The sequence below is a fragment of the Aethalodelphis obliquidens genome, unplaced genomic scaffold, assembly GCF_003676395.1.
Source record: "Aethalodelphis obliquidens isolate GAN/ISIS:26980383/991018 unplaced genomic scaffold, ASM367639v1 scaffold26, whole genome shotgun sequence".
In the NCBI taxonomy this organism is placed as follows: domain Eukaryota; kingdom Metazoa; phylum Chordata; class Mammalia; order Artiodactyla; family Delphinidae; genus Aethalodelphis; species Aethalodelphis obliquidens.
In genome coordinates this window covers 11,930,386-11,954,403 of record NW_020837970.1, presented here as the reverse complement: position 1 = coordinate 11,954,403, position 24,018 = coordinate 11,930,386, and the positions used below count along the sequence as shown (strand labels likewise).

Sequence of the window (24,018 nt, the reverse complement as noted above, 5' to 3'; positions counted from 1 at the left end):
GGGCACAGATTTTTTAAATTTAATTTTTATTTTATATTATAGTTGATTTACAATGTTGTGTTAGTTTCAGGTGTACAGCAAAGTGATTCAGTTATACATATACATATATCCATTCTTTTTCAGATTGTTTTCCCATATAGATTATTAGAGAATATTGAGTAGAGTTTCCTGAGCTATACAGTAGGTTCTTGTTGATTATCTATTTTATATATAGTCACACTACTATATATATATTTTAATCCCAAACTTCTAATTCATTCCTCCCCCTACCATTGCCCTTTGGTAACAGTAAGTTTGTTTTCAAAGTCTGTGAGTCTGTTTCTGTTTTGTAAATAAGTTCATTTGTATCTTTTTTTTTTTTTTTTGCGGTGCGCGGGCCTCCCACTGTTGTGGCCTCTCCCGTTGCGGAGCATAGGCTCCGGACGCGCAGGCTCAGCAGCCATGGCTCATGGGCCCAGCCGCTCCGCAGCATGTGGGATCTTCCCGGACTGGGGCACGAACCCGTATCCCCTGCATCGGCAGGCGGACTCTCAACCACTGTGCCACCAGGGAAGCCCCTGTATCATTTTTTTAACTTCCACATATAAATGTTATCCTATGATATTTGTCTTTCTGTGTCTGACTTAACTTCACTTAGTATGATAATCTCTAGGTCCATCCATGGTGCTGCAAATGGCATTATTTCGTTCATTTTTATGGCTGAGTAGTATTCCATTGTATATATGTACCACATCTTCTTTATCCATTCCTCTCGATGGACATTTAGATTGCTTCCATGTCTTGGCTGTTGTGAACAGTGCTGCAGTGAACATTGGAGTGCATGTATCGTTTTGAATTATGATTTTTTCTGGATATATGCCCAGGAGTGAGATTGCTGGATAAAATGGTAGTTCTTAGTTTTTTTTTTTTTTTTTTTTTGCGGTACGCAGGCCTCTCACTGTTGTGGCCTCTCCCGTTGAGGAGCACAGGCTCCGGACGCGCAGGCTCAGCGGCCATGGCTCACAGGCCCAGCCGCTCCGCGGCATGTGGGATCTTCCCGTACTGGGGCACGAACCCATGTCCCCTGCATCGGCAGGCGGACTCTCAACCACTGTGCCACCAGGGAAGCCTGGTAGTTCTTAGTTTTTTAAGGAACCTCCATACTGTTCTCCACAGTAGTTGTACCAATTTAGATTCCCACCAGCAGTGTAGGAGAGTTCTCTTTTCTCCACACCCTCTTTAGCATTTATTGTTTGTAGACTTTTTGATGATGGCCATTCTGACTCATGTGAGGTGATACCTCATTGTAGTTTTGATTTGCATTTCTCTAATAATTAGCAGTGTTGAGCATCTATTCATGTGCTTTTTGGCTATCTGTATGTCTTCTTTGGAGAAATGTCTACTCAGGTCTTCTGCCCATTTTTCAATCAGGTTGTTTGTTTTTTGATATTGAGCTGCATGAGCTGTTTGTATATTTTGGAGATTAATCCCTTGTCAGTTGCTTCGTTTGCAAATATTTTCTCCCATCCTGTGGGTTGTCTTTTCATTTTGTTTATGGTTTCCTTTGCTGTGCAAAAGCTTTTAAGGTTAATTAGGTCCCATTTGTTTATTTTTATTTTCATTACTTTAGATGGTGGATCCAAAAAGATACTGCTGTGATTTATGTCAGAGTGTTCTGCCTATGTTTTCCTCTGAGAGTTTTACAGTATCCAGTCTTCATTTAGGTCTTTGATCTATTTTGAGTTTATTTTTGTGTATGGTGTTAGAGAATGTTCTAGTTTCATTCTTTTACATGTAGCTGTCCAGTTTTCCCAGCACCGTTTCTCCATTGTATATTCTTGTCTCCTTTGTCTTAGATTAATTGACTATAGGCATGTGGGTTTATTTCTGGGCTTTCTATCCTGTTCCACTGATCTATATTTCTGTTTTTGTGCCAGTACCATACTGTTTTGATTACTGTAGCTTTGTAGTATAGTCTGAAATCAGGGAGACCGGATCCTCCAGCTCCATTTTTCTTTCTCAGGATTGCTTTGGCTATTCGGGTCTTTTGTGTTTCCATACAAATTTTTAAATTTTTTGTTCTAGTTCTGTGAAACATGCCATTGGTAATTTAATAGGGATTGCATTGAATCTGTAGATTGCCTAGAGTAGTATAGTCATTTTGACAATATTGATTCTTCCAATCCAAGAACATAGTCTATCTTTCAATTTGTTTGTGTCACCTTCAGTTTCTTTCATCAGCATCTTATAGTTTTCAGAGTATAGGCCTTTTTCCTCCTTAGGCAGGTTTATTCCTAGATATTTTATTCTTTTTGATGCATTGGTAAATGGGATTGTTTCTTTAATTTCTCTTTCTGATCTTTCATTGTTAATGTATAGAAATGCAACAGATTTCTGTGTATTAATTTTGTATCCTGCAACTTTACCGAATTCATTGATGAGCTCTAGTAGTTTTATGATAGCATCTTTAGGATTTTCTCTGTATAGTATCGCATCATCTGCAAACAGTGACAGTTTTTTTTCTTTCCAATTTGGATTCCTTTTATTTCTTTTACTTCTCTAATTCCCGTGGCTAGGAATTCCAAAACTATGTTGAAAAAAAGTGGCAAGAGTGGACATCCTCGTCTTGTTTCTGATCCTAGAGAAAATGCTTTCAGCTTTTCACCGTTGAGTCTGATGTTAGCTGTGGGTTTGTCATATATGGCCTTTATTATGTTGAGGTAGGTTCTATGCCTACTTTCTGGAGAGTTTTTATAATAAATGGGTGTTGAGTTTTGTCAAGAGCTTTTTCTGCATCTATTAGATGATCATATGGTTTTTCTTCTTCAGTTTGTTAATGTGGTGTATCACACTGATTGATTTGTGGATATTGAAAAATCCTTACATCCCACTTGATCATGGTGTATTATCCTTTTAATGTATTGTTGGATTCAGTTTGCTATTATTTTTTTGAGGACTTTTGCATCTATGTTAATCAGTGATATTGGTTTCTTTCTATTTTTGTGGTATCTTTGTGTGGTTTTGGTATCAGGGTGATGATGGCCTCATAGAATGAGTTTGGGAGTGTTCTTTTCTCTGCAGTTTTTTGGACTAGTTTCAGAAGGATAGGTGTTAACTCTTGTCTAAATGCTTGATAGAATTCCCCTGTGAAGCCATCTGGTCCTGGACTTTTGTTTGTTGGAAGTTTTTTTTTTTTTTTAACATCTTTATTGGGGTATAATTGCTTTACAATGGTGTGTTAGTTTCTGCTTTATAACAAAGTGAATCAGCCATACATATGCATATGTTCCCATATCTCTTCCCTCTTGCATTTCCCTCCCTCCCACCCTCCCTATCCCACCACTCCAGGCGGTCATAAATCACCAAGCTGATATCCCTGTGCCATGCGGCTGCTTCCCACTAGCTATCTACCTTACGTTTGGTAGTGTATATATGTCCATGCCTCTCTCTCGCTTTGTCACAGCTCACCCTTCCCCCGCCCCATATCCTCACGTCCGTTCTCCAGTAGGTCCGTGTCTTTATTCCTGTCTTACCCCTAGGCTCTTCATGACATTTTTTTTTCTTAAATTCCATATATATGTGTTAGCATACAGTATTTGTCTTTCTCTTTCTGACTTACTTCACTTTGTATGACAGACTCTAGGTCTATCCACCTCATTACAAATAGCTCAATTTCGTTTCTTTTTATGGCTGAGTAATATTCCATTGTCTATATGTGCCACATCTTCTTTATCCATTCATCCGATGACGGGCACTTAGGTTGTTTCCATCTCCGGGCTATTGTAAATAGAGCTGCAATGAACATTTTGGTACATGACTTTTTTTTTTTTTTTTTTTTTTTTTTACTTAAAAGTTTAATCATATCAGGTTATTTTCCCTGTTGACAAATTTCATAACAGAAACAATATGCATTTATTGACTTTCAATAGCCCTAGGTACAATGAAAGTATTGTGCTTAATGTTGATGTCTCTAAAGACAGGTCTGTATTAATTAAGACCACAAGCTTAAGCTAGCTCTAATACCAAATATTAATTCAATATTAAATATTTCCCAGATCACACGAACCTGAAATGTATTCTAGTGAGCTTCTTTTATATTTCTGAGAATGTATATAAGCACTCAATTTCTTTTAAGCAAATTAAATACAGCTCATTTACAAGTTAATTTTTTTTTTAATATATATACATATGTTCCCATATCTCTTCCCGCTTGCGTCTCCCTCCCTCCCACCCTCCCTATCCCACCCCTCCAGGCGGTCACAAAGCACCGAGCTGATCTCCCCGTGCTATGCGGCTGCTTCCCACTAGCTACCTACCTTACGTTTGGTAGTGTATATATGTCCAAGCCTCTCTCTCGCTTTGTCACCATTTACCCTTCCCCCGCCCCATAGCCTCAAGTCCATTCTCTAGTAAGTCTGTGTCTTTATTCCTGTTTCACCCCTAGGTTTTTCATGACATTTTTTTTTCTTAAATTCCATATATATGTGTTAGCATATGGTATTTGTCTCTCTCTTTCTGACTTACTTCACTCTGTATGACAGACTCTAGGTCTATCCACCTCATTACAAATAGCTCAATTTCGTTTCTTTTTATGGCTGAGTAATATTCCATTGTATATATGTGCCACATCTTCTTTATCCATTCGTCCAATGATGGACACTTAGGTTGTTTCCATCTCTGGGCTATTGTAAATAGAGCTGCAATGAACATTTTGGTACATGACTGTTTTTGAATTATGGTTTTCTCAGGGTATATGCCCAGTAGTGGCATTGCTGGGTCATGTGGTAGTTCTATTTGTAGTTTTTTAAGGAACCTCCATACTGTTCTCCACAGTGGCTGTATCAATTTACATTACCACCAACAGTGTAAGAGTGTTCCCTTTTCTCCACACCCTCTCCAGCATTTATTGTTTCTAGATTTTTTGATGATGGCCATTCTGACTGGTGTGAGATGATATCTCACTGTAGTTTTGATTTGCATTTCTCTAATGATTAGTGATGTTGAGCATTCTTTCATGTGTTTGTTGGCACTCTGTATATCTTCTTTGGAGAAATGTCTATTTAGGTCTTCTGCCCATTTTTGGATTGGGTTGTTTGTTTTTTTGTTATTAAGCTGCATGAGCTGCTTATAAATTTTGGAGATTAATCCTTTGTCAGTTGCTTCATTTGCAAATATTTTCTCCCGTTCTGAGGGTTGTCTTTTGGTCTTCTTTATGGTTTCCTTTGCTGCGCAAAAGCTTTTAAGTTTCATTAGGTCCCATTTGTTTACTTTTGTTTTTATTTCCATTTCTCTAGGAAGTGGGTCAAAAAGGACCTTGCTGTGATTTATGTTATAGATTGTCCTGCCTATGTTTTCCTCGAAGAGTTTGATAGTTTCTAGCCTTACATTTAGGTCTTTAATCCATTTTGAGCTTATTTTTGTGTATGGTGTTAGGGAGTGATCTAATCTCATACTTTTACATGTACCTGTCCAGTTTTCCCAGCACCACTTACTGAAGAGGCTGTCCTTTCTCCACTGTACATTCCTGCCTCCTCTGTCAAAGATAAGGTGACCATATGTGCGTGGGTTTATCTCTGGGCTTTCTATCCTGTTCCATTGATCTATCTTTCTGTTTTTGTGCCAGTACCATACTGTCTTGATTACTGTAGCTTTGTAGTATAGTCTGAAGTAAGGAAGCCTGATTCCTCCAGCTCCGTTTTTCGTTCTCAAGATTGCTTTGGCTATTCGGGGTCTTTTGTGTTTCCATACAAATTGTGAAATTTTTGTTCTAGTTCTGTGAAAAATGCCAGTGGTTGTTTGATAGGGATTGCATTGAATCTGTAGATTGCTTTGTGTAGTAGAGTCATTTTCACAATGTTGATTCTTCCAATCCAAGAACATGGTATATCTCTCCATCTATTTGTATCATCTTTAATTTCTTTCATCAGTGTCTTATAATTTTCTGCATACACGTCTTTTGTCTCCTTAGGTAGGTTTATTCCTAGATATTTTATTCTTTTTGTTGCAGTGGTAAATGGGAGTGTTTTCTTGATTTCACTTTCAGGGTTTTTCATCCTTAGTGTATAGGAATGCCAGAGATTTCTGTGCATTAATTTTGTATCCTGCTACTTCACCAAATTCATTGATTAGTAGTTTTCTGGTAGCATCTTTAGGATTCTCTATGTATAGTATCATGTCATCTGCAAAGAGTGACAGCTTTACTTCTTCTTTTCCGATTTGGATTCCTTTTATTTCCTTTTCTTCTCTGATTGTTGTGGCTAAAACTTCCAAAACTATGTTGAATAAGAGTGGTGAGAGTGGGCAACCTTGTCTTGTTCCTGATCTTAGTGGAAATGCTTTCAGTTTTTCACCATTGAGGACGATGTTGGCTGTGGGTTTGTCATATATGGCCTTTATTATGTTGAGGAAAGTTCCCTCTATGCCTACTTTCTGCAGGGTTTTTATCATAAATGGGTGTTGAATTTTGTCAAAAGCTTTCTCTGCATCTATTGAGATGATCATATGGTTTTTTCCTTCAATTTGTTAATATGGTGTATCACGTTGATTGATTTGCGTATATTGAAGAATCCTTGCATTCCTGGAATAAACCCCACTTGATCATGGTGTATGATCCGTTTAATGTGCTGTTGGATTCTGTTTGCTAGTATTTTGTTGAGGATTTTTGCATCTATGTTCATCAGTGATATTGGCCTGTAGTTTTCTTTCTTTGTGACATCCTTGTCTGGTTTTGGTATCAGGGTGATGGTGGCCTCGTAGAATGAGTTGGGGAGTGTTCCTCCCTCTGCTATATTTTGGAAGAGTTTGAGAAGGATAGGTGATAGTTCTTCTCTAAATGTTTGATAGAATTCGCCTGTGAAGCCATCTGGTCCTGGTCTTTTGCTTGTTGGAAGATTTTTAATCACAGTTTCAATTTCAGTGCTTGTGATTGGTCTGTTCATATTTTCTATTTCTTCCTGATTCAGTCTTGGCAGGTTGTGCCTTTCTAAGAATTTGTCCATTTCTTCCAGGTTGTCCATTTTATTGGCATAGAGTTGCTTGTAGTAATCTCTCATGATCTTTTGTATTTCTGCAGTGTCAGTTGTTACTTCTCCTTTTACATTTCTAATTCTATTGATTTGAGTCTTCTCTCTTTTTTTCTTGATGAGTCTGGCTAATGGTTTATCAATTTTGTTTATCCTTTCAAAGAACCAGCTTTTAGTTTTATTGATCTTTGCTATTGTTTCCGTCATTTCTTTTTCATTTATTTCTGATCTGATTTTTATGATTTCTTTCCTTCTCCTAACTTTGGGGTTTTTTTGTTCTTCTTTCTCTAATTGCTTTAGGTGCAAGGTTAGGTTGTTCATTCGAGAAGTTTCCTGTTTCTTGTGGTAGGATTGTATTGCTATAAACTTCCCTCTTAGAACTGCTTTTGCTGCATCCCATAGATTTTGAGTTGTCGTGTCTCCATTGTCATTTGTTTCTAGGTATTTTTTGATTTCCTCTTTGATTTCTTCAGTGATCACTTCGTTATTAAGTAGTGTGTTGTTTAGCCTCCATGTGTTTGTATTTTTTACAGATCTTTTCCTGTAATTGATATCTAGTCTCATAGCGTTGTGGTCGGAAAAGATACTTGATACAATTTCAATTTTCTTAAATTTACCAAGGCTTGATTTGTGACCCAAGATATGATCTATTCTGGAGAATGTTCCATGAGCACTAGAGAAAAATGTGTATTCTGTTGTTTTTGGATGGAATGTCCTATAAATATCAATTAACTCCATCTCGTTTAATGTATCATTTAAAGCTTGTGTTTCCTTATTTATTTTCATTTTGGATGATCTGTCCATTGGTGAAAGTGGGGTGTTAAAGTCCCCTACTATGAATGTGTTACTGTCGATTTCCCCTTTTATGGCTGTCAGTATTTGCCTTATGTATTGAGGTGCTCCTATGTTGGGTGCATAAATATTTACAATTGTTATATCTTCTTCTTGGATCGATCCCTTGATCATTATGTAGTGTCCTTCTTTGTCTCTTCTAATAGTCTTTGTTTTAAAGTCTATTTTGTCTGATATGAGAATTGCTACTCCAGCTTTCTTTTGGTTTCAATTTGCATGAAATACCTTTTTCCATCCCCTTACTTTCAGTCTGTATGTGTCTCTAGGTCTGAAGTGGGTCTCTTGTAGACAGCAAATATATGCGTCTTGTTTTTGTATCCATTCAGCCAGTCTGTGTCTTTTGGTGGGAGCATTTAGTCCATTTACATTTAAGGTAATTATCGATATGTGTGTTCCCATTCCCATTTTCTTAATTGTTTTGGGTTCGTTATTGTAGGTCTTTTCCTTCTTTGTGTTTCTTGCCTAGAGAAGTTCCTTTAGCAGTTGTAGAGCTGGTTTGGTGGTGCTGAACTCTCTCAGCTTTTGCTTGTCCGTAAAGGTTTTAATTTCTCCATCAAATCTGAATGAGATCCTTGCTGGGTAGAGTAATCTTGGTTGCAGGTTTTTCTCCTTCAACACTTTCAATATGTCCTGCCACTCCCTTCTGGCTTGCAGAGTTTCTGCTGAAAGATCAGCTGTTAACTTTATGGGGATTCCCTTGTGTGTTATTTGTTGTTTTTCCCTTGCTGCTTTTAATATGTTTTCTTTGTATTTAATTTTTGACAGTTTGATTAATATGTGTCTTGGCGTATTTCTCCTTGGATTTATCCTGTATGGGACTCTCTGTGCTTCCTGGACTTGATTAACTATTTCCTTTCCCATATTAGGGAAGTTTTCAAGTATAATCTCTTCAAATATTTTCTCAGTCCCTTTCTTTTTCTCTTCTTCTTCTGGAACCCCTATAATTCGAATGTTGGTGCGTTTAATGTTGTCCCAGAGGTCTCTGAGACTGTCCTCAGTTCTTTTCATTCTTTTTTCTTTATTCTGCTCTGCAGTAGTTATTTCCACTATTTTATCTTCCAGGTCACTTATCCGTTCTTCTGCCTCAGTTATTCTGCTATTGATCCCATCTAGAGTATTTTTCATTTCATTTATTGTGTTGTTCATCATTGTTTGTTTCATCTTTAGTTCTTCTAGGTCCTTGTTAACTGATTCTTGCATTTTGTCTATTCTATTTCCAAGATTTTGGATCATCTTTACTATCATTATTCTGAATTCTTTTTCAGGTAGACTGCCTATTTCCTCTTCATTTGTTAGGTCTGGTGGGTTTTTATCTTGCTCCTTCATCTGCTGTGTGTTTTTCTGTCTTTTCATTTTGCTTATCTTACTGTGTTTGGGGTCTCCTTTTTGCAGGCTGAAGGTTCGTAGTTCCTGTTGTTTTTGGTGTCTGTCCCCAGTGGCTAAGGTTGGTTCAGTGGGTTGTGTAGGCTTCCTGGTGGAGGGTACTAGTGCCTGTGTTCTGGTGGATGAGGCTGGATCTTGACTTTCTGGTGGGCAGGTCCACGTCTGGTGGTGTGTTTTGGGGTGTCTGTAGACTTATGATTTTGGGCAGCCTCTCTGCTAATGGGTGGGGTTGTGTTCCTGTCTTGCTAGTTGTTTGGCATAGGATGTCCAGCACTGTAGCTTGCTGGTCGTTGAGTGAATCTGGGTGCTGGCGTTGAGATGGAGATCTCTGGGAGATTTTCGCTGTTTGATATTATGTGCAGCTGGGAGGCCTCTTGTGGACCAGTGTCCTGAAGGTGGCTCTCCCACCTCAGAGGCACAGCACTGACTCCTGGCTGCAGCACCAAGAGCCTTTCATCCACATGGCTCCTTAATTTGGGATGATTCGTTGTCTATTCATGTATTCCACAGATGCAGGGTTCATCAAGTTGATTGTGGAGCTTTAATCCGCTGCTTCTGAGGCTGCTGGGAGAGATTTCCCTTTCTCTTCTTTGTTCTCACTGCTCCCAGGGGCTCAGCTTTGGATTTGGCCCCGCCTGTGCGTGTAGGTCGCCGGAGGGCGTCTGTTCTTTGCTCAGACAGGACGGGGTTAAAGGAGCCGCTGATTTGGAGGCTCTGGCTCACTCAGGCCGGTGGGGGGGGTGGGGGTAGGGAGGGTCACGGAGTGTGGGGCGGGCCTGCGGCGGCAGAGGCCGACATGACGTTTCTAGCCTGAGGTGTGCCGTGCGTTCTCCCGGGGGAGTTGTCCCTGGATCCCGGGATCCTGGCAGTGGCGGGCTGCACAGGCTCCCCGGAAGGGGGTGTGGACAGTGACCTGCGTCTGCACACAGGCTTCTTGGTGGCGGCAGCAGCAGCCTTAGCGCCTCATGTCTGTCTCTGGGCTCCGCACTTTTAGCCGCGGCTCGCGCCCGTCTCTGGAGCTCTCTTAAGCAGCGTTCTTAATCCCCTCTCCTCGTGCACCAGGAAACAAAGAGGGAAGAAAAAGTCTCCTGCCTCTTCAGCAGGTCCAGACTTTTCCCCAGACTCCCTCCCAGCTAGCCGCGGTGCACTAACGCCCTGCAGGCTGTGTTCACGATGCCAACCTCAGTCCTCTCCCGGCGCTCCGACAGAAGCCGGAGCCTCAGCTCCCAGCCCCGCCCACCCTGGCGGGGCGAGCAGACAAGCCTCTCGGCTGGTGAGTGCTGGTCAGCCCGATCGTCTGCACTGGAATCTCTCCGCTTAGCCCTCCACACCCGTTACTGTGTTCTCCTCCGCGGCTCCCAAGCTCCCCCACTTCATCACCCAAAGTCTCCGCCCGCGAAGGGGCCTCCCAGTGTGCGGACACCTTTCCTCCTTCACAGCTCTCTCCCGCTGGTGCAGGACCCGTCCCTATCCCTTTGTCTCTGTTTATTTTTTTCTTTTGCCCTAACCACATACGTGGGGGCTTCCTTGCCTTTTGGGAGGTCTGAGGTCTTCTGCCAGCGTTCAGTAGGTGCTCCGTGGGAGTTCTTCCACGCGTAGATGTATTTCTGGTGTATCTGTGGGGAGGAAGGTGATCTCCGCGTCTTACTCTTCCGCCATCTTCCCGGAAGTCGCATGACTCTTTTTGAATTATGGTTTTCTCAGGGTATATGCCCAGTAGTGGGATTGCTGGGTCATATGGTAGTTCTATTTTTAGTTTTTTAAGGAACCTCCATACTGTTCTCCATAGTGGCTGTACCAATTCAAATTCCCACCAGCAATGCAGAAGTGTTCCCTTTTCTCCACACCCTCTCCAGCATTTATTGTTTCTAGATTTTTTGATGATGGCCATTCTGACTGGTGTGAGATGATATCTCATTGTAGTTTTTTGTTTGTTTGTTTGTTTTTTAACATCTTTATTGGGGTATAATTGCTTTACAATGGTGTGTTAGTTTCTGCTTTATAACAAAGTGAATCAGTTATACATATACATATGTTCCCATATCTCTTCCCTCTTGCGTCTCCCTCCCTCCCACCCCTCCAGGCTGTCACAAAGCACCAAGCCAATATCCCTGTGCCATGCGGCTGCTTCCAACTAGCTATCTACCTTACTACGTTTGTTAGTGTGTATATGTCCATGACTCTCTCTCACCCTGTCACAGCTCACCCTTCCCCCTCCCCATAACCTCAAGTCCGTTCTCTAGGAGGTCTGCGTCTTTATTCCTGCCTTACCCCTAGGTTCTTCATGACATTTTTTTTCTTAAATTCCATATATATGTGTTAGCATACGGTATTTGTCTTTTTCTTTCTGACTTACTTCACTCTGTATGACAGACTCTAGGTCTATCCACCTCATTACAAATAGCTCAATTTCATTTCTTTTCATGGCTGAGTAATATTCCATTGTCTATATGTGCCACATCTTCTTTATCCATTCATCCAATGATGGGCACTTAGGTTGTTTGCATCTCCGGGCTATTGTAAATAGAGCTGCAATGAACATTTTGGTACATGACTCTTTTTGAATTTCGGTTTTCTCAGGGTATATGCCCAGTAGTGGGATTGCTGGGTCATATGGTAGTTCTATTTGTAGCTTTTTAAGGAACCTCCATACTGTTCTCCATAGTGGCTGAACCAATTCACATTCCCACCAGCAGTGCAAGAGTGTTCCCTTTTCTCCACACCCTCTCCAGCATTTATTATTTCTAGATTTTTTGATGATGGCCACTCTGACTGGTGTGAGATGATATTTCATTGTAGTTTTGATTTGCGTTTCTCTAACGATTAATGATGTTGAGCATTCTTTCATGTGTTTGTTGGCAGTCTGTATATCTTCTTTGGAGAAATTATTTAGGTCTTCTGCCCATTTTTGGATTGGGTTGTTTGTTTCTTTGTTATTCAGCTGCATGAGCTGCTTGTAAATTTTGGAAATTAATCCTTTGTCACTTGCTTCATTTGCAAATATTTTCTCCCGTTCTGAGGATTGTCTTTTGGTCTTGTTTATGGTTTCCTTTGCTGTGCAAAAGCTTTGAAGTTTCATTAGGTCCCATTTGTTTATTTTTGTTTTTATTTCCATTACTTTAGGAGGTGGGTCAAAAAGGATCTTGCTGTGATTTATGTCATAGAGTGTTCTGCCTATGTTTTCCTCAAAGAGTTTGATAGTTTCTAGCCTTACATTTAGGTCTTTAATCCATTTTGAGCTTATTTTTGTGTATGGTGTTAGGGAGTGATCTAATCTCATACTTTTACATGTACCTGTCCAGTTTTCCCAGCAACCCTTATTGAAGAGGCTGTCTTTTTTCCACTGTACATTCCTGCCTTCTTTATCAAAGATAAGGTGACCATATGTGCGTGGGTTTATCTCTGGGCTTTCTATCCTGTTCCATTGATCTATCTTTCTGTTTTTGTGCCAGTACCATACTGTCTTGATTACCATAGCTTTGTAGTATAGTCTGAAGTCAGGGAGCCTGATTCCTCCAGCTCTGTTTTTCGTTCTCAAGATTGCTTTGGCTATTCGGGGTCTTTTGTGTTTCCATACAAAGTGTGAAATTTTTTGTTGTAGTTTTGTGAAAATGCCAGTGGTAGAGTGATAGGGATTGCACTGAATCTGTAGATTGCTTTGTGTAGTAGAGTCATTTTCACAATGTTGATTCTTCCAATCCAAGAACATGGTATATCTCTCCCTCTATTTGTATCATCTCTAATTTGTTGGAAGTTTTTAAATCACTGTTTCAATTTCAGTACTTGTGATAGGTCTGTTCTTATTTTCTATTTCTTCCTGGTTCAGTCTTGGAAGATTGTACCTTTCTAAGAATTTGTCCACTTCTTCTAGGTTGTCCATTTTATTGGCATATAGTTGCTTGTAGTAGTATGTTATTATCCTTAGTATTTCTGTGGTGTCCATTGTAACTTCTTTTTCATTGCTAATTTTATTGATTTGAGCCCTCTCCCTTTTTTTCTTGATGAGTCTGGCTAAAGGTTTATCAAGTTTGTTTATCCTTTCAAAGAACCAGCTTTTAGTTTCATTGATCTTTCCTATTGTTTTCTTCATCTCTATTTCATTTATTTCTGCTCTGATTTTTATGATTTCTTTCCTTCTACTAACTTTGGGCTTTGTTTGTTTTTCATTCTCTAATTGCTTTAGGTGTAAGGTTAGGTTGTTTGAGATTTTTCTTGTTTCCTGAGGTCAGATTGTATTGCTGTGAACTTCCCTCATAGAACTGCTTTTGCTGCATCCCATCAGTTTTGGATTATCGTGTTTTCATTTTCTTTTGTCTCTAGATATTTTTTGATTTCCTCTTTGATTTTTTCAGCAATCCATTGGTTGTTTAGTAACATGTTGTTTAGCTTCCATGTGTTTGTGTTTTTCAGGTTTTTTTCTTGTAGTTGATTTCTAATCTCATAGCATTGTGGTTGGAGAAGATGCTTGATATGATTTTAGTTTTCTTAAATTTACCAAGGCTTGCTTTGTGGCCCAGCATGTAATCTGTCCTGGAGAATGGGCCATGTGCACTTGAGAAGAATGTATATTCTGCTTTCAGATGGAATGTTCTATAAATATCAATTAAGTTCATTTGCTCTAATGTGTCATTTAAGCCTTGTGTTTCCTTATTTGATTTTCTGTCTGGATGTTCTGTCCACTGATGTAAGTGGGGTGTTAAAGTCCCCTACTATTATTGTGTTACTGTTAATTGCTCCTTTTATGGCTGTTAGCATTTGCCTATATATTGAGGTGCTCCTATCTTGGGTGCATATACATTTACAATTGTTATATTTTTTTCTTGGATTGATCCCTTGATCATTATGCAGTGTCCTTCTTTGTCTCTTGTAACAGTCTTTATTTTAAAGTCTGTTTTGTCTGATATGAGAATTGCTACTCCAGCTTTCTTTTAATTTCCATTTGCATGGAATACCTTTTTCCATCCCCTCACTTTCAGTCTGTATGTGTCCCTATGTCTGAAGTGGGTCTCTTGTAGACAGCATATATATGGGTGTTGTTTTTGTATCCATTCAGCCAGTCTGTGTCTTTTGGTGGGAGCATTTAATCCATTTACATTTAAGGTAATTATCGATATGTATGCTCTTATTGCTGTTTTGTTAATTGTTTTGGATTTGTTTTTGTAGGTCTTTTTTCTTCCCTTCCTCTTTCGTTCTCTTCTCTTGTGATTTGATGACTATCTTTAGTGTTTTGTTTGGATTGCTGCTGCTTTTTTGTGTGTGTATCTATTGTAGATTTTTGGTTTGCAGTTACCAGGAGGTTTTGTTACAGCAGTCTATATATACAAGATTGTTTTAAGTGCTGGTCTCCTAATTTCAAATGCATTTCTAACATCCTGTATTTGTACTCTCTTCTCACGATTGCTGGTGTTATCTATCTATCTGTTTGTTTATTTATTTATTTATTTTGGCTGTGCTGGGTCTTAGTTGTAGCACATGGGATCCTTGTTGCAGCATGTGAGATCTTTTAGTTGCGGCATGCGGACTTCTTAGTTGCAGCATGTGGACTCTTAGTTGTGGCATGCTTAGTTGTGACATGCATGTGGGATCTAGTTCCCCCACTAAGGATTGAACCCGGGCCTCCTGCATTGGTAGCACAGAGCCTTACCCACTGGACCACCAGGGAAGTCCCATGATTGCTGGTTTTCATATCATATTTGTGTGTGGATGATTTCCTACCTTTACTGTATGTTTGCCTTTACTGGTGAACTTTCCCGTTTGTAATTTTCTTGTTTCTAGTTGTGGCCTTTCTTTTCCATCTAGAGAAGTTCCTTTAGCATTTGTTGTAAAGCAGGTTTGGTGGTGCTGAATTCTCTTAGCTTTTGCTTGTCCATAAAGCTTTTCATTTCTCCGTCAAATCTGAGTGAGAGCCTTGCTGGGTAGAGTATTCTGGGTTGCATCACTTTAAATATATTGTGCGACTCCCTTCTGGTCTGCAGAGTTTCTGCTGTAAAATCAGCTGATAACCATATGGGGAGTCCTTGTATATGATTTGTTGCTTTTAATATTTTGTCTTTAATTTTTATAAATTTGATTAATACATTTCTTGGTGTGTTCCTCCTTGGGTTTATCCTATATGGAACTCTCTGGATTTGAGTGTTTCCTTTCCCATGTTAGGGAAGTTTTTGGCTATTATCTCTGCAAATATTTTTTCAGGCCCTTTCTCTCCCTCTTCTTCTGGGACCCCTATAATGTGAATGTTAGTGTGTTTAATGTTGTCCCAGAGGTCTCTCAGACTGTCCTCATTTCTTTTCATTCTTTTGTCTTTATTCTGTTCTGCAGCAGTGATTTCCACCAACCTGTCTTACAACTCACTTATTCGTTCTTTTATCTCATTTATTCTGCTATCAGTTCCTTCTATTCTATTTTTCATTTCAGTTGTATTGTTCATCTCTGTTTGTTTGTTCTTTAAAGCTTCTAGCTCTTTCTTAAACATTTCTTGTATCTTCTCGATCTGTGCCTCCATTCTTTTACCAAGATCTTAGATCATCTTTACTATCATTACTCTGAATTCTTTTTCAGGTAGCTTGCCTATCTCCACTTCACTTAGTTGTTCTTCTGGGGTTTTGTCTTGTTCTTTCACCTAGAACATATTTCTCTGCATCTCATTTTGTCTAATTTTCTGTGTTTGTGGTCTCTGTTCCTCAGGTGTCTCGTTATGGCTTCTTTGTCTTTGGGTATCGAATATCTTTTTTGGTAGGCTCAAGTTTTTTTTTTTCAGCAGTTAGTTGTGATTTTGGTGTTTTCATAAGAGGAGGTGAGCTCAAGTCCTTCTCCACCATCTTGTCTCCAGTTTTTTTTTTCCCTTTGTGCTTCCAGTCTCACTTGCTCATAGAGTCCTGCATGCAGAGGCCTTCCACCTGGTACTTCAAGCCAGAGTTTCTAGTGTGAAATGGCTGTGCTTGACACCTCAGCTCTGCTACACTCCGTAAGGCACAGACATTTTTAAATTAAAGGATTCATAAAAATGTCATCTCCTTTCTTTTAGGCTGTCATCTGACTCAAATTCTCAAATTTGCAGCTAGGAGAGTCTGTTCTCCATCCTGCTTCAGAAAAGTGGAATCCTATCCACAAGTGGAATTTTAATAGTAAAAGTAACATATTACATCATATCTGAAATTATCCCATAATTTACATGGCAGTATCTATCCCCGTGATATGTCAATGGCAAAATGAATCTAAGTGCTTAAAACAGCAAGCCTTTAAGATGGGTTTTACATGTATTAAAGAGAGGGGAACTCTTAGGTGACAAGCCTGAGTCTCCTAGAAAGGAATTAATGACTTGTGTTTCTTTTTCTTCATTATTGTCAACATTAATAGGCTACTTAGGGTCAAGCATCTGAAATTTTTGGTCACAAACAAAAGTACTACAAGAAATCAGTTAGAATGACTAAGTCATTAAAAGTAGAGGAACAATTTCATTGAATACTGCCTTAAAGAAATGCTACCAAAAAGAGAGGAAACTCTCCTTAGAACAGATTTTATTTCTAGTTCTCATGAGCCATAATTCAGAACGAAATTGGTTTAAAGGGGAAAAAGAATTTCTTTATTTGAATGGGTTCTGCTCTGTTCATCCTTGAACCTCAGAGTTTCTTAGCTATTTGGAAAGGAAATTGATGTGACTTAAAATTGTGTACATAATATCACTAAAGTGTGCTTTTTTTATTTTTATTTTTTAAGTTGTTGTATTAGATAAAATGTGAATTTTGAAGTTTAGGATAAGATGAGAGCTTATTTTCCACATACTTTGAATGAGGAGCAGAGATTAAGCAAATGAGAAATGCTATTATGAAAGTCCTAAATTCTTCAGATATATATGAGTTGTATTTTACCTCTGCAGTTTTTAAAATAAATTTTAAATTTATTGTTATTATTCTAGTTGCAGTATCCAGTTTATTGGGACCATCTTGAATTCTGTGATGGATTCAGAAAACTTTTAGACCATTTACAGTTGGATAAAGTGAGTCCCTTGAAACTAATTACTCACATGTGATTTTAATGCAACATTTATTGATACATTATTAAGTCTGGTGTTGTCTTTTATTTTTTAATAACAGCTCTTTTGAGATAGAATTCACATACTGTACAGTTTACCCTTTTAAAGTGTATAATTCACCGTTTTTTAATATATTCACAGTATGTACAACCATCACCACAGTCAATTTTTGAACATTTTTCCACCCCTAAAAGAAACCCCATACTTAGCAGTCACTCCCCACCCTTCCTCCCTGGAGCCCTGTTTCTATGGATTTGCCTATTTTGGATATTTTATGTAAATGGAATGATGTAATCTGTGGTCTTTTGTGACTGGCTTTTTTCACTTAGCATAACACTTTCAGGGTTCATCAGTGTTGCAGATTATATCACTATTTCATTCCTTTTTATTGTCAAATAATATCCCATTGTATGGATATAACACATTTTATTTATCCATTCATCATTTGGTTTGTTTCCATTGGTTAGGTATTATGAGTAATGTTGCTATGAACATTCTTATACAAGTTTTTGTGTAGACAGATGTTTTCAGTTCTCTTGGGTACGTGTCTAGGAGTGGAATTACCGAATCATAGTTTTCTGAAACAGAAATGACAAAGTAGTTTAATTTTCTAATGTAATCTATGAATAATATTTTTTAACTTGTGTAATTTATATGCACAGTTGTATTTCTTCTTGACAGGGTGTAGACATTGCATTTAAATACAGTATTTTCTAAACTTCTAACTGCTGTAAATATTTCAGTCTAATGACTGGTGATGACATTGTATTCTGTGGTTGGTGATAATTAAAACAATTTTTTTTGATACTTCAAGATCATTGTTTTTAGGATCCTTGTGTTTGTTTCCAATTAGGTTCATCTCTTTGGGGCTTCTTTGGGAGGCTTTTTGGCCCAGAAGTTTGCTGAATACACTCACAAATCTCCCAGAGTCCATTCTCTCATCCTCTGCAATTCCTTCAGTGACACTTCTATCTTTAACCAAACATGGACTGCAAACAGGTAAGAATGTAAACATTCAACCAACATTTTTTTATTTTCAGTGGAATTTTGAAAATGCTGGCTTTTGGTTTTTCAATGCATTAGGGAGGGAGAGGCCATCTATACTTGTGTCTTTTGAAACCACCCTGGCTTTTAAAATTAGAAACAATCACCTTTGGAAAAGAAAAGAATTGAAAGAGTTCTAAATTCAGTTGTTTCCACTACTCTAAATCATTGTCTAGCTTTATTTACTATATGTTCACATGCCTTTACAGTTTAGTGCATATGTAACTGATACTGTGTTCTGCTTGCTCCACTTAGTATTTTGTGTACACAGACCTGTTGTAGTTTTTTAAGGCCTTTGGCTTCTCCCAATTTTTCATCATGTTCTACTGTAAATCTTTGTATAAATTACTTTTGTTCCTTCCCTTTCTGAGTTATTTTCTTGAGACATGTTCCCCAAAAGGGAGAGATTAGAGCATTTAGTCTGTCAGCAGATGTTCTGCACATCTTGACACTTTTACAACGTTAGTCTGCTTTTTAGAAAGATGGAAATGGTGGAATGCTTTGTGGGGCAACTAGTGGGGTACCTGTTTCCTCTGAGCCATCCCTTTATTGATTTTATCATTTTAATTAACTTGATAGATGTCTAATGGTACCTTAAAGCTGACTTCATGATATTTCTTTCATTGCTAGCAAGGCTAGGCTCTACCGCAGAAAGCAACCTAGTAACTAAACCTACCTGTGTGATCAGATTGGTTTTCATATAATGTTCTAGGTAAACATTGTTTTCATGGTTTTCACATCTACTCAACATTCACTCTGATTTTTAAAATATTTCTCCTGATATTTTCTCAGTTGTTTACTCAGCATTCATGCAGCAATTTCTTGTATACATCAGACACAGATACTTCATGTCCAGATAATGCACTAAGTCATTGATTTTTTTTTTTTTTTTTTTTTTTGCGTACATGGGCCTCTCCCATTGTGGAGCACAGGCTCAGCGGCCATGGCTCACGGGCCCAGCTGCTCCGCGGCATGTGGGATCTTCCCGGACCAAGGCCCGAACCCGTGTCCCTTGCATCGGCAGGCAGACTCTCAACCACTGCGCCACCAGGGAAGCCCCATTGATTATTTTTGATGATTTTTCATGTTTTAATTGTCAGAAGCCAAGACTTCCCCCACTTCGTTTGTGCTCTTGCATATCAGCTACTTTTTATCAAATGTCTGAGTGCTTACCGTGTGCCACACAGAGGCTGCAGGGGCAAACAGAGCCAAGAGGATGCGCCCTCTACAGAGCACACCTAGGCAGCATCACCTTTAGAAGATAAGGAGCTGTGGGGTAGAGAACTTAGAAAGATCACTGAAGGTGACTGAAAGATGGCTGTCTGGTCCTTGTGAGGGAAGCCCACTGAGAATATGCATCAGAAGGTGGTCTGCACGTGTTTTGTGGGTTTTTTTTTTTTTTTTTGTCTGCGGCCTCTGGGATCTTAGTTCCCCAACCAGGGATCGAACCCATGTGCCCTGCATTGGAAGCATGGAGTCTTAACCATTGGACCACCAGGGAAGTCCCTGGTCTACACCTTTTATAAGTCATTTTCAGCATAGGGTAGAGAAATTCATGTTTACCCTGTATAATGGCTCTCAGTGTAATTAGTGGAGTAAATACTAATGACAGATCACATATAGAAATACATAAAGATTGAATTGCCTTGAATTAGCCCAATTGAACCCAGTAGTAGCAATAGGAGGTATAATAACTCTGATTTTCCTATTTTGAAATCTATCTTTAATCAAAAGGTGATATAAACCTTAAGGCTGATATGGTAAGTGTTCAGTTTACCGCAAATAGGTTAGCCATTGGAATAAGACCAAATAGAAAATAAAATCTTGGAATCATCAGAATGTCTACCTCTGTAAAGGCATTTTTGAAATATTGCTTATAATTATTCCAAATCCCCAAAAGTTGGATCATATTAAACCATAACTCGGAGCTTGAGAAAATGTATACAAAAACTAGATGCTTCAAAACTAGCTCTTTAAAAAGGGAAGGGACTAGTTTTTTTTTAATCTCTAGGTCCCAAGTAGCTAGCTAATACGAAGCTTCAGTGTTAAATGAATATTTGCCATTTATGTGTAGTCTTGGAAATTTAAATTATCAGGTCTTTTTTTTTTTTTTTTTAACAGCTTTTGGCTGATGCCGTCATTTATGCTCAAAAAAATCGTTCTTGGAAACTTTTCATCTGGCCCAGTGGACCCTATGATGGCTGATGCCATTGATTTCATGGTGGACAGGGTAAGGATCATGGCCTTGGGGTGGGGACACCTTGTACTCAGAATTTTCATGTCTGCTTGGCTCCTGAAGAAATACCTGTCTCACTGTGTACCAGAGGTATTTGTTAAGCGTTCTTCCATATTAACTTTACTACATCCAGACAGATATTCCTGCTGCTGAGTAATTCATCAGAATCACTTGGGGGAGCTTTTAAAAATACAGATTCTAAGGCCTCACACCAGACCAATGCACTAGAATCCCTGGCCGAGGGCGCTGGGAATCTGTGTTTTTACCTCACCCCTCCTCTTCCACCTCCCCAGGTAAGTGTGATGGAGCAGGTCTGTGGACTTGCATTTAGGGACTACTGGGATAGACGTTTTTCTTTGGAGGCCTCTACTTAAATGTCTACCTGTCCTCTTGGAGCTGCTGGAATTGGCTTGGCGCCCACAGGCACCTGGTGGAAGCGTCGGCTCAGGTTGAGGGCTGTGGAAGGCCAGGTGCCCAGAATAGAAAAATGTCACCACTTGCAAGGCCCAGTTATGGTCTCAAATACACTGTGTTTCCTCAGTGGTGACCATACTGGCCCCACCACACATAATACCACCTTTCTAAGCACAGACATTATCTGTGGATTTAATGTAAATGTACAAAACAAAATTAATTTTTAAAAAATTCACCTTTGTTTGTTTCTTTCTGCAGCTGGAAAGTTTGGGGCAGAGTGAACTGGCTTCAAGACTTACCCTGAATTGTCAAAATTCTTATGTGGAACCTCATAAAATTCGGGACATCCCTGTAACCATCATGGACGTAAGTTTTCTTTTAAGTAAAACAGATGCTTTGCCTTTTCTATATGTATATGTCAAGATCCACCTTATAATTATTTTCTGATTTTTCAGTGTGCCTCTTCAAATACTGCCTTGGATTTTCTTTATTTTTACCCCCCCAGCTTTTTCAAATCCAAAATAATCTTTTACTGCTTATCCTGTATTTTTCCTGGCAGGAATAACACCATTGAAATCAAAGTAAATTTAAACAAACATGGTAGTCCTGACCCATTTTGGTTTGCTTTGCTATTCTCATCAACAGATATTGCTCTTTAGCCGAAATTACAAATCTGGGCAGTAAAGTGAAGGTGCCTCGTGAGTGCAGAGGATCAAGAATTCCATAAAGTCTAACACAAAAACTTGCTGCTTATATATTTTTTAATTGTAGTGAAATATACATAACAAAATTCACCATTTAAATCACTTTTAAGTGTACAGAGCAGTGACATTAAGTACATTTACAGTGTGGTCCAATTGCCACTGTTACCTATCTCCAGAACTTTCCATCATCCCAAACGGAAACTCTGTACCCATTAAACAATAATTCCCCATTCCCCCCCCAATCCCTACTACTAACCTTTATCTTACTTCTTTTCTCTATGACTTTGCCTATTCTAGATACCTCATACAAGTGGAATCATATAATTATCTTTTTGTATCTGGCTTGTTTCACTTACTTAGCATAATGTTTTCAAGGTTCATCCATGTTACAGTATCATTCCCTTTTAAGGTTGAATTATAGTCCATTGTACGTATATACCACCTTTTGTTTATCTTCTCATCTACTGACACATTTGAGTTGTTTCCACCTTTTGGCTATTGTGAACATTGGTGTACAAATACCCATTTGAGTTCCTGCTTTCAATTCTTTTGGGTAGTGCATACCTAGAAGTAGAATTGCTGAAACATTTGGTAATTCTATATTTAACTTTTTGAGGAACTGCCTTATTGTCTTCCACAGGGGCTGTACCATTTTACATTCCCACTAGCAATGCATAAGGTTTCCAATTTCTCCATATCCTCTCCAGCACTTGTTATTTTCTGTTTTTCTTGGTAGTAGTAGCCACCCTAATGGATGTGAAGTGGTATGTCACTGTGGCTTTGACTTTTTATTTTAATCATATAACTGTTCTGTCTCATAATGGATTTATTCCTAAGTGCAAGTAACATGGTATGTTTAAGAACTGATTTTTATCAGGAAATTATCCATTACAAACATGTACAAGAACTTATCATTCTCCACTATAATTCCAACATTTACCATGACACAGAGCAGGCTTTTCAGTACTCTCAGTGAAATATATGGTCCTCACAGGGCATTTGCTCTGCCTGCCCTTTCAAAGTTATGTTCACCACTTAGATACATGGTCACTTAAAACTGTCTACAAGTTTTAGCAAGGTGGAGATGCACCTATTTTTATTTTCATGGGTTCTTTTGTTTCTTTTAAATTACTTTGAATAATTTTTTGCACGTGCATAAACATAAATTTGTATGAATACTGAAAGATTCTAGAGTCATATATTCCAAACTTCTAACAGTGGCTCCCCCAGAAAAGGGTTTGGACTTCTTATCTTATACTATAAAAATTTTTTTTGAATTCTTTTTCACTGAGTATATGCTACTTATATAACTGTTTTAATTTTTTAAATAAAATTTTCTTTTTTCTCTTTTTTTTGTGTATTTATGGCTGCACTGAATCTTCATTGTTGTGCCCGGGCCTAGTTGTGGCAAGCGGGGGCTACTCTTTGTTGCAGTGCGCGGGCTTCTCATCGCGGTGGCTTCTCTTGTTGCGGAGCACAGGCTCAGTAGTTTTGGCGCACGGGCTTAGTTGCTCTGCGGCATGTGGGATGTTCCCAGGCCAGGGCATGAACCCATGTCCCTGCGTTGGCAGGCAGATTCTTAACCACTGCGCCACCAGGGAAGTCCCTATAACTGTTTTTAAATTAATAAGTTCTTTTGGGGTTTTGTGATCTTTTTGAAATTAGTATTTTCAATGATTGTTCGTGGGACTTCCCTGGTGGCTCAATGGTTAAGAATCCGCCTGCCAATGCAGGGGACATGGGTTGGATCATTGGTCCGGGAATATCCCAGCCCTGCGCCACAACTCCTGTGCCTGCGCTCTAGAGCCCGTGCTCCACAAGAGAAGCCACTGCAATGAGAAGCCACACACCACAACAGAGAGTAACTCCCACTCGCCGCAACTAGAGAAAGCCCACACACAGCAACGAAGACCCAACTCAGCCAAAAAAAAAAAAAGATTGCTATTAATATTCTGTTAATTTACTTATGTTTGAGGACAAAGGAAACTCATGGTAGAATTTTTTCCGCTAAACAGTGCAAGAGACATTTGGCAAAAAAATCTGTATTAATGTTTGACATTGGAGTTAGAGTCTATTTACTTATGTTTGAGGACAAAGGAAACTCATGGTAGAATTTTTTCCGCTAAACAGTGCAAGAGACATTTGGCAAAAAAATCTGTATTAATGTTTGACATTGGAGTTAGAGTCTAGAGCAAGAGGGCTCTAGAAGGGTTCAGCCATGTCTGTTGAAAGGAATGCATGGCGGGTGGGGGGGGTAAGTATTAGGGTAAGGGTTACGGAACGGGTCCAGTTTAAGGTACAGGTAAGGGTATGAAAACGGGTTAGGGATAGGGTACGTGTTAAGGTACGGCT

The 24,018-nt window shown here is 39.0% G+C and overlaps 1 protein-coding gene across 6 annotated transcripts in view; it reads left to right on the top strand.

The window, feature by feature from the left end:
* Positions 1–24,018, top strand: part of SPG21 (SPG21 abhydrolase domain containing, maspardin) — a 70,752-nt gene that overhangs the window by 9,120 nt on the left and 37,614 nt on the right. For all 6 annotated transcript variants that reach the window (XM_027123315.1, XM_027123316.1, XM_027123314.1 and 3 more), the window contains 4 exons: positions 17,152–17,232; positions 18,122–18,267; positions 20,434–20,542; positions 21,221–21,328. In XM_027123315.1, coding sequence (XP_026979116.1) covers positions 17,152–17,232; positions 18,122–18,267; positions 20,434–20,542; positions 21,221–21,328 — 444 coding nt within the window. The remainder of the gene's footprint in view (positions 1–17,151; positions 17,233–18,121; positions 18,268–20,433; positions 20,543–21,220; positions 21,329–24,018) is intronic.